This window comes from Corythoichthys intestinalis, chromosome 7, assembly GCF_030265065.1.
Source record: "Corythoichthys intestinalis isolate RoL2023-P3 chromosome 7, ASM3026506v1, whole genome shotgun sequence".
NCBI lineage: Eukaryota > Metazoa > Chordata > Actinopteri > Syngnathiformes > Syngnathidae > Corythoichthys > Corythoichthys intestinalis.
In genome coordinates this window covers 33,870,578-33,887,441 of record NC_080401.1, presented here as the reverse complement: position 1 = coordinate 33,887,441, position 16,864 = coordinate 33,870,578, and the positions used below count along the sequence as shown (strand labels likewise).

The 16,864-nt window shown below is 40.0% G+C and overlaps 1 protein-coding gene across 3 annotated transcripts in view; it reads left to right on the top strand.

Annotated features, from left to right (window-relative positions):
- The window catches only part of dnm3a (dynamin 3a), a 62,956-nt gene that overhangs the window by 35,620 nt on the left and 10,472 nt on the right, over positions 1-16,864 (top strand). For 2 of the 3 annotated variants that reach the window (XM_057840778.1, XM_057840777.1), the window contains 4 exons: positions 5,703-5,814; positions 10,085-10,246; positions 11,915-12,126; positions 12,197-12,301. In XM_057840778.1, coding sequence (XP_057696761.1) covers positions 5,703-5,814; positions 10,085-10,246; positions 11,915-12,126; positions 12,197-12,301 — 591 coding nt within the window. The remainder of the gene's footprint in view (positions 1-5,702; positions 5,815-10,084; positions 10,247-11,914; positions 12,127-12,196; positions 12,302-16,864) is intronic. The other variant, XM_057840779.1, reaches the window with a different exon arrangement.

The window sequence follows — 16,864 nt, the reverse complement described above, 5'->3', positions numbered from 1 at the left end:
TTTTATTTTTTATTTTTAAACTGCCTTTATTTTGCTTTTTAAAAAATGAAATAAACACTTAAAATGTAAACATTTTTGACAGTTAAAATGCCTCTTAGCTCTTTGGCAAGTGTAGTGACTGACTACTGAAATACACACACAGTAGTAAAAAAGTTACTTGGCAAAGTAACTGGTGATACCTTTCATGTTTTTTTTTCATTAAAAAAAAAACCAAAACAAAACAAAAAAACCCAAAAACATAGTAACCTTTGCTATGTTTGGAGGTCATTTACTGTTGTGAATCAACCGATAAAGTTGATAAAATCGCTCCCGTTTTTGCCTTAGTTCCCTTCCGTCTACTTTCGACATGTGAAAATTTTATAACTCATTCATCCTTTAAAGATAGACTCAAGTCAAGATTTTGCCGATTTAGGAGTATTTTGGATAAAAAGTTGCTTAGGTTCGCTCGGAAGGTTTACTACAACAGCCTTTCTGAGAAATATACTGCTCTAAAATGGCGGCTGTTTCCTAACGCTACCGAGTGTCATTTCGCTTGTAGTTCTATATGCATGAGATATCTAGGCGTAGATTGTATGATGTCTGCCACGGTCAGGAAATTGGAGCCACCTAGCCTAGCATCACGTTTGCTACAGCGTCTCAACAAACACTCTTCCCTCTCCGTGTCTGACTTTTCTCGTGTCATACAAGTATTAACGAACATTGGCTCCTTGCAGAAACGGTGACCAAATCCGAACGGATGAAAAAAAAAAAAAACGCAATGCACGAAAAACGTGCAGATTTTGAACGTAACGGACGGCGTATGAATTATAGTGGACCGTCACAGTTAGGTAGTAGCACTCTGTAGCACGGGACGTCCAACTGTCAGCGGTCAGGGCGAAACTATGTGCTTTCGTGAAATCATCTTCAATCGCTTTGCGTGCCATTTCTTAAATGTCGGGGATTATGTTGTGAGCGAAATATGTCCGCGAGGGAACAATTTAACGCGGGTCAAGCGTTGCAATTAAATTAAAGAAGCCCGCATCTTCAACCACGGAATATGGTTGCGTGTCTTTTGCCATGCAAATCCCCACTTCGTGGGTTATTTTCTTGTGTTTTTCTGACCTGATATTGTAAGGCTTTTGGAACGCCTCTTCTATAGACCCGTGTGTTTTCACTGGTGTCATCTTCGGGGTTGTCCTGCTCTGAGAAAACGATGTCTGTGGGTGATGCCGGTGTTCTGTCAAAATTTGCTCCCTTATAAAACTTTGCTCCCAAAGCTTTTGTGGCGCTGAAAAACCCCTCTTTTACATTCAGTTGGACTCTCAATGTTATCCAAAGTGCTAACTAAACTAGATACATCATAAACATACATGTGCAACACGAAAATGGCGTAAATTAATACTTAACAACGCTGCAAAGTTGTTAACAGTGAGAGCGCGGAGTGCAGTTACTGTGTGCAGCTAACATGGTAGGATGTGTCTGAGAACTTTTGTACATGTCTTTACATGATCAGACTTAAGTAAATATTCCTTTCTTTAAAGAAAGTTTGTAGTGTTTACTTTGGAATCGCCGCATTCGCGGCCATTTTTAACGTTACACGCATGCGCAAAACCCGCAAGGTAGCAATTTTTGATGGGTTGCAAATTTTGTCAGAACACCGGCTGAAGTGCTGACTGCTGAGTCATGTTAGAAGTCTTGCCGTTAGCATAGGGAACAAGCGCTGAGCAATGCTTGCAAATTGTTTTATGTTTTTTTCAATATTTTCTCTCCGTCTGCATTGTAGTCCACGGGGAAACCGAAATGTTGCCACACCGCAGATTTGAAAGAAGCCGGTGCTTCGTCAAAATTCGGTCTGTCGACTCCTCCGCTCGCCATAACTTTTTTTGTTTTCTTTCTTGTTTCACTTTCACCTCGCTCGTAAGCGAGAGAGGGCGTTACTCGGCTCCTATTACACAGGTGCTTGACAGCGATTGGACATTTACTCGTGGGGCGGGAATTTCTCCACAGCTGCGCTTCACGTCACACACAGGCACACAGAGTTTGACCAATTCATTCCACAAGCGTTCGGAATAAATTACTGTCATTGCAAAACCAAAAAGGCGCGGTTCATAAAGGCGTATTGAACCGAACAGGGCGAACCGTTCGGTTCGGTTTTGAACCGCGAACCGTTGCACTGCTAGGTGGAACTGCTCATCATTTGATCGTTGCCAGCCCTTCCCCGTCAAAATGGATTGGACGTCTATGATCAACAAACGTGTTAATTTTTAGAGTTGAGTAACCAACCACATCAGATATATTTGTGGGCTGCATCTGGTCGGAGGTCCTCCAGCTCTGTTGTAGAGTAATAGCATTCTCCTATTGTCATTGTTGGCTTTCTGCCCTGACTGCTAGCCACCACACCCTGACTTATTAGCCTCACCCAAATGTAGCTCCGGCCTATTTGTTGATCTCTCCTCGTAGCTGTCCTTTTCTCTCTTGCGCTCTCTTTCTCTCAGCTTTGCAATTGTCTCGCTCTATCTCTCACGCACACACTCACAGATTTCACATATTTGAGGTTGTGAGTGTGAGGCGGGAACAGAGAGAGGAGGGAAGAAACAACCGAGCGATTAAAGAAAAATGTCTTACAGATGGGACGCAGATTGTTGACTTTTTTTCCTGGTTGAGTAGATTTTTCAGCCAAAGCACATAAATGATGTGGAAGCAAGGACATAAAATTCAAACAAAAGGGAAGGATAGTACGAGTTTGTCAATAACCGAAGAGATGTGTGACTCTTACCGCACTCATTTAACTCATCGGTTGCCATTGACGTTGCTGGGCGATCATTCGCTGTCAGCATTCCCACACAGTCAAAAAGGATTGGACGTTTAGTGCCCTCAATGGCACTGAAAGATGAGCATTCACAGCCAGTTCTCCTTGTTTAAAGGGTATGACAACACCTGGGGAAATGCTAATATTCCATCATTTATCCATAAACGCATGCCTTTTGGATTCATATCATGCCACTTCGTGTAATTACACACATCGCAACACCAAGAAAATGATAGAAATTTGGATCGATTGTCAAGCTAAAACGACTGGCGCCCGAGATCCCGGAAATCTGGCATATTGTGTGCGTGACGTCACAACAAGGAAACAACCGGCTCAGTGCTTAGTACTGAATGGCGGCGATGATGGCGGACAGTTTTGTTTCTAGTTGCAGCGACGAATCCGACGTAACGAACGTTCTTCTAATGGTGACGAGGAGAATTATGAACCTTTCTTTGGTGTTTTGGGTTATCAATTTGAGCCCAAACGAATGCCAATGCAGCCTGATGAAAGGATCATTGAGGGGAGCAATCACACTGATGAAACACCGGCAACAGATCGTGTGGGAAACACCGAATGGCTTGTTTTGCATTTCTTTTTGTGAAGCTGATACACCGTGACCGCAAAATAAAGTCATGTATAGAATAATTATCATTTATTGTGCTATCATAGGTTTTCGCTCTGCCAACAGACACAAATATGAATGGGATTAGAGGATTTGTTCTATATATTTTACGAGCGATAATTTATACATGTGTCCAGTCCTATATCCAATGCGTGATATGTTTTTTATTATAAAAGAGTACTCACTCTGGCCATTTCGAGCTTGGCTGCTCCGCTCCTTTGGTTAGCCCGGGGTGGTGGGGTGGTCTCATCAGAGCCAGTCATCGTCCTCTTTCTTGAAATCTCGGAACATTTAGGTGGCTGCGCGTGTATGGTGGGCACCGCATCTGCTTTCAGCAGCACTTTCTTAGTAAAACCTGATTTCATTTGTCCATAGTTCGAATAGCTATCAGGTGTAAAATGTGCACCACACAATACCGTGCCGGAGGCTGGGTCTGCAAAATTAGCCCTCTTAGCACGGACGAACTTTACTCATTGTCTGCGTAGTCCAGCTCTTTTTCTTGCGTTCGGGAACTCATGGGTACTACATTGCGACAAATGGCTATTTGTGCACCACATAGCATAACAGGTTTGAACCATTTTAGCGATTTTTTGATAAAACACGAACGCAACTCGCTCGTCGATAAACAACGATGGCACCTGCTTTGTCCTGTTGTTTCCTTGTTGTGACGTCTCCGCCCCATTCGGCTGTTTCCGGAATACTTTTGGAAATGTTCGTAATTTTCGATCTATTTTCGATAATTGCTCATGAATCTGATTTTTTTTTTTTTGTTAACGTTATTGATATTTGTTATCTTGCCACATAACGGTTCTATTGATATCTCACAGCCCCTTAGAATTATAATACCCTTTAAATGAAATGGATGTCTATCGTTGTCAATGTGTTATTGTAATCCTTTTAGAGTTATCGTGAACTAGGGCTGCAGCTATCGATTATTTTAGTAGTCGATTAATCCATCAGCTAGTTAGTTTGAAATATCGAGTAATCAGATAAGAAACGTTAAATGCGTTGCAGAGTAAATTTTGGGAAATGTAAAACAAAGGCTTGCTGAAATTGCACTTCCAATAGAGTAGTAAATGCGAATACAAAATACAAATTCTGAGTGTTTCTTCAAACTGTGCAGAATTGCACTTTCATTTAAAAACGAATTAAAATACATGTGCTTAGCCTAAAACGGTATAAAAAAAATAATAAATGAGGATCTAAGTACACCAAAAGAACAATTAGCTAACTTGCATAATCATCCCCTTCATTGCTCGTTTGAGGTCCTCCCTTCAGGCAAGAGATTCAGAGTCCCTTGTTTTAAGTCAAATAGGACAAAGAACTTCTTCTTACCCAGTGCAATTCGGTTGCTAAATTTGCATAATTCTTGCACTTAGATGCAAAGCTGTCTATAGCATCTTAAATTTGTAGTCAGTGTTATTTATTGTATGTGTAGGAGTTGTTCTGTTATCTGTATGCTTACCTGCTGTAAGACAAGTTTCCCCTTCTTAGGGGACAGTAAACTTAAACTGAACTGAACTGCATAACAAAAGCCTGCTAGCTTGAATGCAACGAAATTCTAACGATTTTTTTTTTTTTACAATGCTCTTAACAAATCGTTCAAACACACGTTTCCACAAAAAACGGCTAAGTATACCTATAAACTAAATTACGACTGTATTAAAAAACAGATGAGCTCAAACAAAAAACAAGGCTTATGTTGAGTCTTAACAGACTTGAGACTTGGCGTCCACATCTGTGGACATCAAATTTTTTGGTAATGTGGGCCACACTCATATACCAAATGTTAAAATTGTGGCCTGCGTGACCCAAAATGTGTTGTCCACGGATGTGGATGCCAGGTCCTTATGAGTTAAGTTTTTTTTGTGTGTGTCAAAAATAATCACTTACCCTATAGAAGGTTAAAGGTCTGGTATCATTCATAATCATGACTTCTACAATCCTGTTAAGATTAGTAGAGCACTCAAAAGAAAACAATGCGGTTACAGTGGCAAAATGCCAAACTTCATGGAGTCTAGCGCCTTGCAAGACTGTAATTTATAACTTTATGGTACACTAATTATATTTTAATGACATAAATATCCTTGGGACAAGGTAGGGAAAAAGTCATATGTGTCTTTTGCACTGCTTTATGAATAGCAGACACTAAATATGGTGACATCTGTGCTGTAAAAATGTCTCCATATAGCATGAACAAGTATGACAAGATAGATGATGAGATGTTTTCCACTGAATGTTGGTTGAACCTTTTTGTGCATTGTTTTCCCATGATTGTATGATTTCACACAGGAACGTGTACAAGGACCACAAGTTTCTGGAGCTGGTTTGCAACACGCAGGAGGAGCTGGACATCTGGAAGTCCTCTCTACTACGGGCTGGCGTCTTTCCAGAGGAGGTCACGGTGAGTACCCTGACCTCTTTGCACAACCCCGTGGTGAACCATGCCCCCCAGTGTGGCTTCTACCTGCTTTTGGCACGCATGTTGCCAAATTTTGAAAACAGGCGCATGGGACCGGTTATCTGAAGATAAAAGTACGAAAGCATAAAAAAAAAAAAAAAAAAAAAAAAAAAAAAGTCAAAATGTATATTTAGAATACATAATCATAACCATGAAATAGTAAACACTCATTGTACTGTATAATCGAATTAACTTGTTAAAATTTAACATTAGACATGTTTCGATTACTAGTTTCAAGCTATAACGTGGTATGAAAAGGTCACGGTTTCTAAACCGCAAAAGTTTTCCGTCATACCGTCTCTAAGGTATTAGCTATTTTGTAGGGTCCCAAAAATGCATGGAGAAATCCCTCGTTTGCAGCTGTAAGGCTCAACCCTGCCCCAACAGTTCTTGCTCAGTGTCAGTGAGTCAGCTGTGCCTGGAGGGCTGGAGAAGGTGAAACTGCTGAACGAAATCGCTGGTATGGGAATACTTTGGCTACAGAAAAGTTACAGACAGCCGCGGCTTCGGGGAGGAGGGCCAACCGACATGTATTACTTGTTTGCGCAGGGTTGCTGCCTAGGAGGCAATACCTCCAATATGATTTCGCATTTATACAAAATTAAAGGTTAGTAAACACATAGGCTGAGTTTGAGTTTTGGGGTGGGGGGGAGGCAAGGCAAGGCAAATTTATTTATATAGCACAATTCAACACAAGGCAATTCAAAGTGCTTTGCATCACATGAAGATCATAAAAATCACATTTAAATCAATACAACGTAAAAACCAAGACAAAAGATCGCATTTAATCACAAATAGAATAAAAATAAATAAATTAAAAAAAAATATATATATATATAACAAAAACTACTACTAATAATAATAATTGAAATCAGCAATGGAGATAAGCACAAGAGGAATAGAAAGCAGGTAGATTGAAATATATAGCCAGTTATGGATATGCAGTGCTAAACAAAAGCGTTTTTAGCCCTGATTTAAAAGAGCTAACAGTTTGAGCATACTTCAGACGTTCAGGTAACTTGTTCCAGAGGTGAGGAGCATAATAACTAAATGCTGCCTCACCCTGCTTGGTTCTTGTTCTTGGAATATGCAGAAGACCTGTTCCAGACAATCTTAGGGGTCTAGATGTCTCATAGGAATCTAACAAGTCAAGCATGTATTTTGGTCCAAGGCCTTTAAGTGTTTTGTAGACGAGCAGTAGTATTTCATAGTCTATCCTTTGACTCACTGGAAGCCAGTGTAGCGATTTCAAAACCGGTGTAATGTGTTCCAGCTTCCTTGTATTTGTGAAGACTCTGGCTGCAGCATTCTGTACTAACTGCAGCTTCCTGACTGATTTTTTATTAAGACCCGTAAATGTCGCATTGCAATAGTCCAATCTGCTGAAAATGAATGAATGCAATGGGAGGGGCACAACATGTTGATGATCCCGAAACGCAGTGTCAACAATAAAATTAACTTACAAGAATATTATTAATAAGTTGAAAATGAGCGTTTTTTTTTTTTGTTTCCCATCATTCTTGAGAGGAATTCTAAATCAGGCTGCATAGGACAGCTATACTTTTCGCCAAGATCGTCATCCATTGAATATGGTACGCCCGCCGGTAGCGCGCCAATGTGTAGTTACCCCGTCAAAAATTGTATTCCCTGGGCAGAGTCACTGCGCTGCACTGATTTGCTTGATTTCCGTGTTTTGGTGATGTTGTTATCTACAAGGTTTTAAAACATAGCCCATCCATCAAAAACAACTTTTTTTTCTGTTGTATAACGTACCAAAAGAACTGAACGTGAAAAAATTGTGAAAATAATTCACTGTTTTACTCGTAGGATGACCGATAACTGTTATTACTGTAATCAAAGTCCTGTCTGGAGTTTCTCCAATCTAATAAACGTCAATGTCCAAAATATATAACTGTGGTTCTTTTCTGGCTTCAAGTTAATTGTTGAAGTCGACATAACTCATAACTCATAATGTGTGTGTTTGCTCCAGCGGGCAGGGGACACAATTTTTGACAAATTGGCAAGACACCGGTGGTGGCGCTGTTGTACAATTACCGTCTTTAGTGGGGCAAATTGAAACTCAGCTCACCTTTTTGACGGTGGTCTCTAGCGAAAACGTCCACATTTTTAATCCTTGGTTCTTGTACAGTAGTTGGTGTCGCTTTTGAAAACTTAGGTTTGAAAAAATTACCCTATATCTATCTTGCCTCTTCGGTCCTTGGATGGTTTTGGCTAAGCAAAACAAATGACCGTCTAAGGAGGTGGTCACATGATCTGTTCGAAAAATAATTTTGACCATTTATAAAAATATATTTTTTTGTTCATTTCATTCATTTTTGTTGTTTGTTTTATTTCTTTACAACTTTTATTGACAATATTTTACCGGAAAATTCCTAATTTTAAAATCATATATAGGAAAGTCAATTCCATGCAATGACATTTTTCGGCCACCAGGGGGCCCCTGGCCCCGAACCCCCGTTAAACTCCGCTTATGAGTAAACACTGTCATGACTCATGAACGTTTCCCACCACCTACGAGAGTTAACTCTGCGTGTATCGTGTGTCTAGCGATGGTAAATCATGTGATTTTTTTTCTCTGGCCACTGTCTGTTGAGAAAAAGTGTGTGTATAATGTAAACATGATATGAGTCATACACATGTACTTTTTATGGAAAATAATTCAGTTATTTTTGTTCTGATGGTAATAATTTTGAGCTGTGGCTGTGGGTTTAGGCTCACCTAAAGGACTGCATTTATGTTAATTTTATTTAGAATATTTCAGTTATTTTTTGTTACTTTTTTTTTTTTGACTTAACAATATACTTAGGTTCCAATTTGTTAATATGTTTTGGAAAAAAAAATCCTGTTCAATGGAAAAAAGTTTTATTAAATTTTTTTAAAACCCAGATATCTCAAAGTAACGTATTTTAGAACTGTATTTGCAATACCATGAAACCGTGATATTTTGGCTTAAGGTTATCATACCATCAGAATATCATACCGGCACATGCCTAAAAAATTAATATGAATGATAAGTAATGTGTGTTTATTATTTGATAATAAAATATATTTTAAAAACATGTAATTGTACAATTGAATAAAATAATGTAGAATATTAACTGAATTAGTGGTTAAATATACTTGCTAATAATTGAAAATAACTAACTAGTAAAGTATTTTTATTTCATTATTTTTTTATATAATTAAAAAAAAAAGATATAGTTGTATAATGGAAACAAATGCAATACACATTTTGTTATTGATTAAAAATGAATAGATAATTTTTAATAATGAACCAAATATCACAGGACTTTTGATAGGCCATTTTGTCATGTTGACAAAAAGTCTGTTTGTTGTGTCTGTTTTTAAAATTCTTAATATTAATCATAAAATATAGATTTATTATAATATTGTTTTGTTTTTAAAATTCTTAATTCTAATCATAAAATGTAGATTTATTTTAATATTGTATTTGTAATTAAATAAACACAATATTACATAAATAAGACATTTTCATGTCAACTTTAAAAAATGCATCAAATATTACATCTACATTCAAAGATGAGGCAGAGAAAACAAAACGTAGACGTCCATGTAAAAAGTTTTTTTTTTACACTCCGTCACCTAAAATATTAATTACATACATTACCTTTAGTTTAGATAAAACCTTTTGAGAACAGACTGTCAAATTATTGCAACAAATATTGCAGGATTTAGAAGACGTACAGAAATGTTTAACATATGTATTTTAATTTTTTTAATTTTATTAGGTCTTTTTATTGACATGAATTAAAATAATGAATAAAGTGAATTCATCACTTACAGAAAAAAAATTGACGAATGCACTAAATATTGAAATAATCTTGATGTTCAGTGTGCTGCAATAAAGCACAGAGTGTCCCATGGGCTGTACTTTGCCCACCCCAGCTGTAACCCTTTTTCACCCCCTCGTGTACGAACCCCCCCACCCCTCACATTTCGCTCCATCGTTGGCTCCTCGGCGCAAAATTCTTGGCCTGTGATGTCACTGCAATCCGTGTGTGTTCCAGTCTGGTTCTAATCAGCAGATCCCCGTCTTTTCACCCCCTTATTTTTTTCTTCCTCCTGCCCACTCCCCCGTGTACCTCCCCTCCATATTGCTCTTATTCCCAGCTCATGGCGTTATCTTTCCCCGCATCTGTATGGGAAAAACTAAATCCATTCTGTCACCCAGGTGAATGCGCAGGGAAATGGGCTGTTTGAGAACTTCACCGACCCCCAGCTGGAACGCCAGGTGGAGACCATTCGCAACCTGGTGGACTCCTACATGGGCATCATCCACAAGACCATTAAGGACTTGATGCCCAAGGCGATCATGCACCTGATGATCAACAGCGTATGCTAAACTCTAATTATTATTTTCCTGTTTTCATGAAAAGCCACTTCAGTGCGATGACTCATTTGGGATCTGATTCATCCTAGAAACTACCGTGTAATGCATCCAACCATTTTTTTCATTTAGAGTGAGCTGGAGTCTATCCTAGCTGACTTTAGTTGAGAAGTAACAGAACTGGTCGCCGGCCAATCATGAGGCACAGCTGGATTTCCCCTTGAGGGATTACAATGAGTAGAATACATTTCGAGTCACAATTAATTTTGTTGTCTATCCCAGCTGATTCTTGGAAAGAGAATCGAGGTATGAACATTGATTGGTCACCAGTAGTATAGCCATACATATACAGTACATTCTCTATAACTGGGGTCTTATACCTAGTTTATTCAGGGGGCTACTGGAAATAGTCGGTCCAAGTCCGGGCTGCATTAAGGATTCCCCCCAAAAAATTCTAATTCACTTTGGCTAAGTTGTTGGTAATGACACCATTAAAAGTTAACAAGAGTTCCAACTTTGACTTACATATATATACAAGCCCTAGCTAAAAGTATGGAATCAGCAGTCTCGGACGAGCACTCACTCAGACATTTTATCATGTAAAACAAACTCAGATAAAAAGCTTGAAAAAATAATGAATTAGTTTGAAAGTGCAACTCTTTAGCTTTCAGAAACACTAAAAGAAATGAATAAAAACCATTGTGGTGGTCAGTCAATGTTACTTTTGTCGAGCAAGTGCAGGGAAATATATATATGGAATCACTCCACACAGAGGAAAAAAATATGGAATCATGAGAAACAAGCAAAGAAATAACAATCAAAACACATCTCTAGTATTTAGTAGCACCACCTCTGGCTTTTATGACAGCTTGCGGTCTCTGAGGCATGGACTTGATGAGTATTCTTCATCAATTAGGTGCTAACTCTCTTTGATTGCAGTTGCCAGATCATCCTTGCAGATCAGAGCCTTGCTGTGGACCTTTTTTTTTTTTTTTTCCAATTTCCACAACAGGTTTTCAGTAGGGTTGAGATATGGGCTATTTGCAGGCCATGACATGACGGCAAGGAATGCTTTAACAGTTTTAGCTCTGTGGCATGATGCATTGTCATCTTGGAAAATGACAAACATATTTTCAATTGAAGGGATAAGAAAGCTGTCTAAAATTTCAATGTAAACTTTGTAAATGTAAGCATTTATTGAAGATTTAATCACAGCCATCTCCCTAGTGCTTTTGCCTGACATGCAGCTCCATATCATCAGGGACTGAGGGAATTTTGATGTTTTCTTCAGGCAGTCATCTTTGTAAATCTCATTGGAACAGCACCAAACAAAAGTTCCAGCATCATCACCTTGTCCAATACAGATTCTTGACTCTTGACACCTTGTCCAATGCAGATTCTTGACTCTTTGTTGTGCACAGATAGTTGTGCCTTTTTAATGTTCTTTCTTTTCTAGTTTCCTGTGTTTTTTTTATGTCAGTTTTTTTGTTGGTTTGGGTGCTATGGAGACCCTATGTGACTCCTGAATAAAGATCCTATATATTAAAAAAACATTCTTTCAGCTAGGATAAATATGATAATGGTGTTATCTGTGCCTTTAAATCGAATAAAACATCACCTGAGAGCGTCCAACATGTTTGACTTGTCGCATCTGTTTATAATTCCTCTGGCAAGGTGAAGGAGTTCATTAGCTCGGAGCTGCTGGCCCAGCTCTACGCTTTGGGAGACTGTTCGGCGCTGATGGATGAGTCACCGGAGCAGCGGCAGCATCGAGAGCAAGTGCTCAGCAAGCACGCCGCCCTGCAGGCCGCGCTCGATATCATCGGCGAGATCTCCACGTCTGGCCATGTCACCCCCCTGGACATGTGCCCTAGGCAGTATGGCAGGTAGGCAACATTTTCCTGCGCGAGCAAGCGTACGATTAGTAGGGCATCACCCTGTCTCCGCCCGACACAGCGTCACAATCCCTAAAAAGTCGGCGACCAGCGGAAAGTCTCGAACCCGTGGCCGTGCCCCGCCGGTGCCCGGCCCCGCCCCCCCAGGCCCGACTTGCGTGCCCAGGTAGAAGTCGCGCCATTCGGGCTCATAGCTGCATGGCGCTGTTATTCGAGCTGGGCGGGGGTCTGAGGCGCAATGTGTTTCTCATATTGGCCACCAGACCGGACCCCTCTCTGCATGCTTTCTACGCTGGCCAGAGACAACAGGCTCGTCAAGCTGCCCCCCTTTTCTGGTCTCTGTGCTCGCATGTTTTATGGCTGTCCCAGATTTCCCTCATGCAACGGCCGTTATTTTTCTTCCCTCCCTCCCTCCGACTTGTCTCATACATTTCTTCACTTTGGTTCCTCCCCAGCTTCTTGGCCCGTCTCTCCCTTTTCTCCCTGCCTCATTTCCTCTGCGCTCTCCAAGGTTCCTTAGGTTCTTTCCCACTCGCGGTCCACCTCTTTTCACTTTCCTCACGCTTTTCATTGTACCGTATCCATCAGTCTCACTTCCTATAGCTAGACGTGGCAAAAGTACATACTCTGGTAAAAATAAACTACTTGTACAGTGCTTTACTATACTATTTTCATTGTAAAATCTACCACACTATGGTGCAATATAGGGGTGCACCAATTACATTTGTCTGGCCCATTACCACTTCTTCAAAAAGCCTGACCTGCCGATCTCAATTTTGAGATGGTGATTTTTCAGAAACAATTCCTTGCGCCTTTAATATTCCAATCTAGAGGCTGCTGCTATCGATTATTTTAGTAGTCGATTAATCGATGAAATAATTAGTTCGGATAATCGAATAATTGGATAAGGAACATAAAAAATTAACACCTGAGCTGAGCCTCAAATGATATACAGTGGGGCAAATAAGTATTTAGTCAACCACTTATCGTGCAAGTTCTCCCACTTGAAAATATTAGAGAGACCTGTAATTGTCAACATGGGTAAACCTCAACCATGAGGGACAGAATATGGGGAAAAAAAAAAACAGAAAATCACATTGTTTGATTTTTAAAGAATTTATTTGCAAATCATGGTGGAAAATAAGTATTTGGTCAATACCAAAAGTTCATCTCAATACTTTGTTATCTACACTTTGTTGGCAATAACGGAGGCCAAACATTTTCTGTAACTCTTCACAAGCTTTTCACACACTGTTGCTGGTATTTTGGCCCATTCCTTCATGCAGATCTCCTCTAGAGCAGTGATGTTTTGGGGCTGTCGTAGGGCAACATGGACTTTCAACTCCCTCCACAGGTTTTCTATGGGGTTGAGATCTGGAGACTGGCTAGACCACTCCAGGACCTTGAAATGCTTCTTACAAAGCCACTCCTTTGTCTCCCTGGCTGTGTGTTTGGGATCATTGTCATGCTGAAAGACCCAGCCAAGTCTCATCTTCAATGCCCTTGCTGATGGACGGAGATTTTCACTCAAAATCTCTTTATACAGTGCCCTCCATATTTATTGGCACCCCTGAAAAAGATGTGGTTTTTAGCTTCTAATATATTCAGCACTTTTCAGCATGCGCATCTTTCGTGGCACGCCAGACCCACTTTGAGTGTTTGTTGCCAAAAAGCTCAATCTTGGTCTCATCTGACCAAAGCACACGGTCCCACTTGAAGCCTGGGACCGTGTGTATTTTTGTGTGAGACCAAGATTGAGCTTTTTGGCAACAAACACTCTAAGTGGGTCTGGCGTGCCACGAAAGATGCGCATGCTGACAAGCACCTCATACCCACTGTGAAGTATGGGGGTGGGTCACTGATGCTGTGGGGCTGTTTCGCTTCCAAAGGCCCTGGGAACCTTTTAAGGGTGCATGGCATCATGAATGCTTTGACATACCAGGACATTTTAAATCAAAAGCTGTTGCCCTCTGCCCGAAAGCTGAAGATGGGTCGTCACTGTGTCTTTCAGCAAGACAATGACCCTAAACATATGGCCAAATCTGTTAGGTTTTGTGTTGGGTTTTTCCTAGTGTGACTTGTCTCTGTGATTACCCATTGATTTCACCTGTGTGTGTTCTCCCAGCGTATCCTGCAATCTGCATCCACCTGTGTTACCCAGCTGTTCCTCGTCTCGTTACCCCTTGTCTGCGTGTGTATATAATGACCCAGTTCCTTGTCACCCCTTGTTGCGTCATTGTCTATGTCTATGTCTATGTCCACGTCAATTTCAAGTCCGGTCCAAGCCCTCGTGTACCAGTCCCTCCGATTTAAGTAAGTGTTGTTTGAATCTTGCCCTTTTGATCCTCAGTGCTTTCAGTTGTACTTTGTGTTTTTGTTAGATATCATTAAATGTTTTTTGAGTTCACCTGCCTTGCCACTTTTGTTTCCCTGCAATTGGGTCCACACAACCTGCCTGCCTGCCCGCGTCCCTGACAAAATCTACACAGAAATGGTTCACCAGACACAAAATCAAGCTCCTCCGATGGCCATCTCAGTCCCCAGACCTTGTTTTGTTGGCAAAAGGGGGTTGTACAAAGTATTAACACCAGGGGTGCTAATAATTGTGACACACATTATTTGATGTCTAATAATTTTTTCTTTATGTGGGATTCTTTCCCCACTGAATGAATGCACTTGTATTGAAGGTTGGATTTTTATCTTTTTTTCCATTAAGGTCCCATATTATTTGAATAAAAAATATATATATTAGAAGCTAAAAAACACATCTTTTTCAGGGGTGCCAATAATTATGGAGGGCACTGTACATGGCCTCATTCATTCTTTCCGTTACACAGATCAGTCGTCCTGGTCCCTTTAGAGAAAGAAAGCCCCAAAGGATGATGTTTCCACCACCATGCTTCACATTGGATATGGTGTTCTTCTGATGCAACTCAGTATTCTTTCCTCCAAACACGAGAACCTGTGTTTATACCAAAAAGTTCTATTTTGGTTTCATCTGACCACAACACATTCTCCCAGTCCTCTTTTGGATCATCCAAATGCTCACTAGCGAACCGCAGACGGGCCTGGACGTGTACGTTCTTCAGCAGGGGGACACGTCTGGCATTGCAGGATTTGAATCTCTAGCGGCGCATTGTGTTACTGATAGTAGCCTTTGTTACTGGGGTTTCAGCTCTCTGTAGGTCAATCATTAGGCACCCCCGTGTGGTTCTGGGATTTTTGCTCCCCGTTCTTGTTATCATTTTGATGCCACGGGGTGAGATCTTGCATGGAGCCCCAGATCGAGGCAGATTATCAGTGGTCTTGTATGGCTTCCATTTTCTAATAATTGCTCCCACAGTTGATTTCTTTACACCAAGCGTTTTACCTATTGCAGATTCAGTCTTCCCAGCCTGGTGCAGGTCTACAATTTTGTCTCTGGTGTCCTTCGACAGCTCTTTGGTCTTGGCCATAGTGGAGTTTGAAGTGTGACTGACTGAGGTTGTGGACAGGTGTCTTTTGTACCGATAATTAGTTAAAACCGGTGCCATTAATATAGGTAACGAGTGGAGCCTCGTTAGACCTCGTGAGAATAAGTTAGACCTCTTTGACTGCCAGAAATCTTGCTTGTTTGTAGGTGACCAAATACTTATTTTCCACTCTAATTTGGAAATAAATTCTTTAAAAATCAAACAATGTGATTTTCTGTTTTTTTCCCACATTCTATCTCTCATGATTGAGGTTTACCCATGTGTACAATTACAGGCCTCTCTAATCGTTTCAAGTAGGAGAACTTGCACAATTGGTGGTTGACTAAATACTTATTTGCCCCACTGTAAAAAAGTAAATAAATGAGGATCTGAGTACAGCAAAAGTACAATAGGCTAACTTACATAGCAAAAGTCCGCTATCTTAAATGCTATAAAATGCTAACGTTTTTTAAAAAAAGAAAATATAAGTGTTCTTAACAAATGGTTCAAACACATATTCCCACAAAAACGGCTAAATATAGCCATGTGAGTTATGTCATATTCATTTGCCACGAGGACCGTGTATCCACCAAATCAATAAAACTAAATGCAAACACTTTCAAAACAAACCATTACAACGCCACTTTAATTAAACGATTACTCAGAGCAGCAAAATTGAATTCGAATCTTTCTTCTAATCGAATTACTCAAGTTAATCGATTAATCGTTGCAACACTGTTCCAATCAAATTTTTATGACATTTTAACTGCAAAGGGGCTATATAAATAAATTGCATATGTGATCGTCTCTAAAATTAATACATTTAAAAAATGAAAAACCTTTCATTCCAAACTACTGCGTTCTAGTTTCCAAATTAACGTGAATTAAAATGCAACAGTATTTTGCATTACAAAAAGAAACCACAAGGCCTAAGGAAAATGATAGTTTTCTGGAGAATTGAACTACTTCTCTAAGTCTTTCTTTTGTCGCATATTAAAGCCTTTTAACGCTGGAACAGTATGAATGTGAGCCAAATGTGAGCTAAATTAAACAGGTTATTAGCTGACTGAATTCACTCACCAAGGCAAAACAGAGTAACAAGGCCATCTGCAGCCGCACAACAATTACCACACAGTGACTATGACAAATTTCTCTCCTTCCCACATTAACCCTTTCAGGGACAGTGGTTACTACAGTGGACAGCTATTATAAAGTTGCCTTTTCCTATACGAATGTGAAAAAGAAAAAAGAAAAAATCCACTTAAGACCTTTAACCC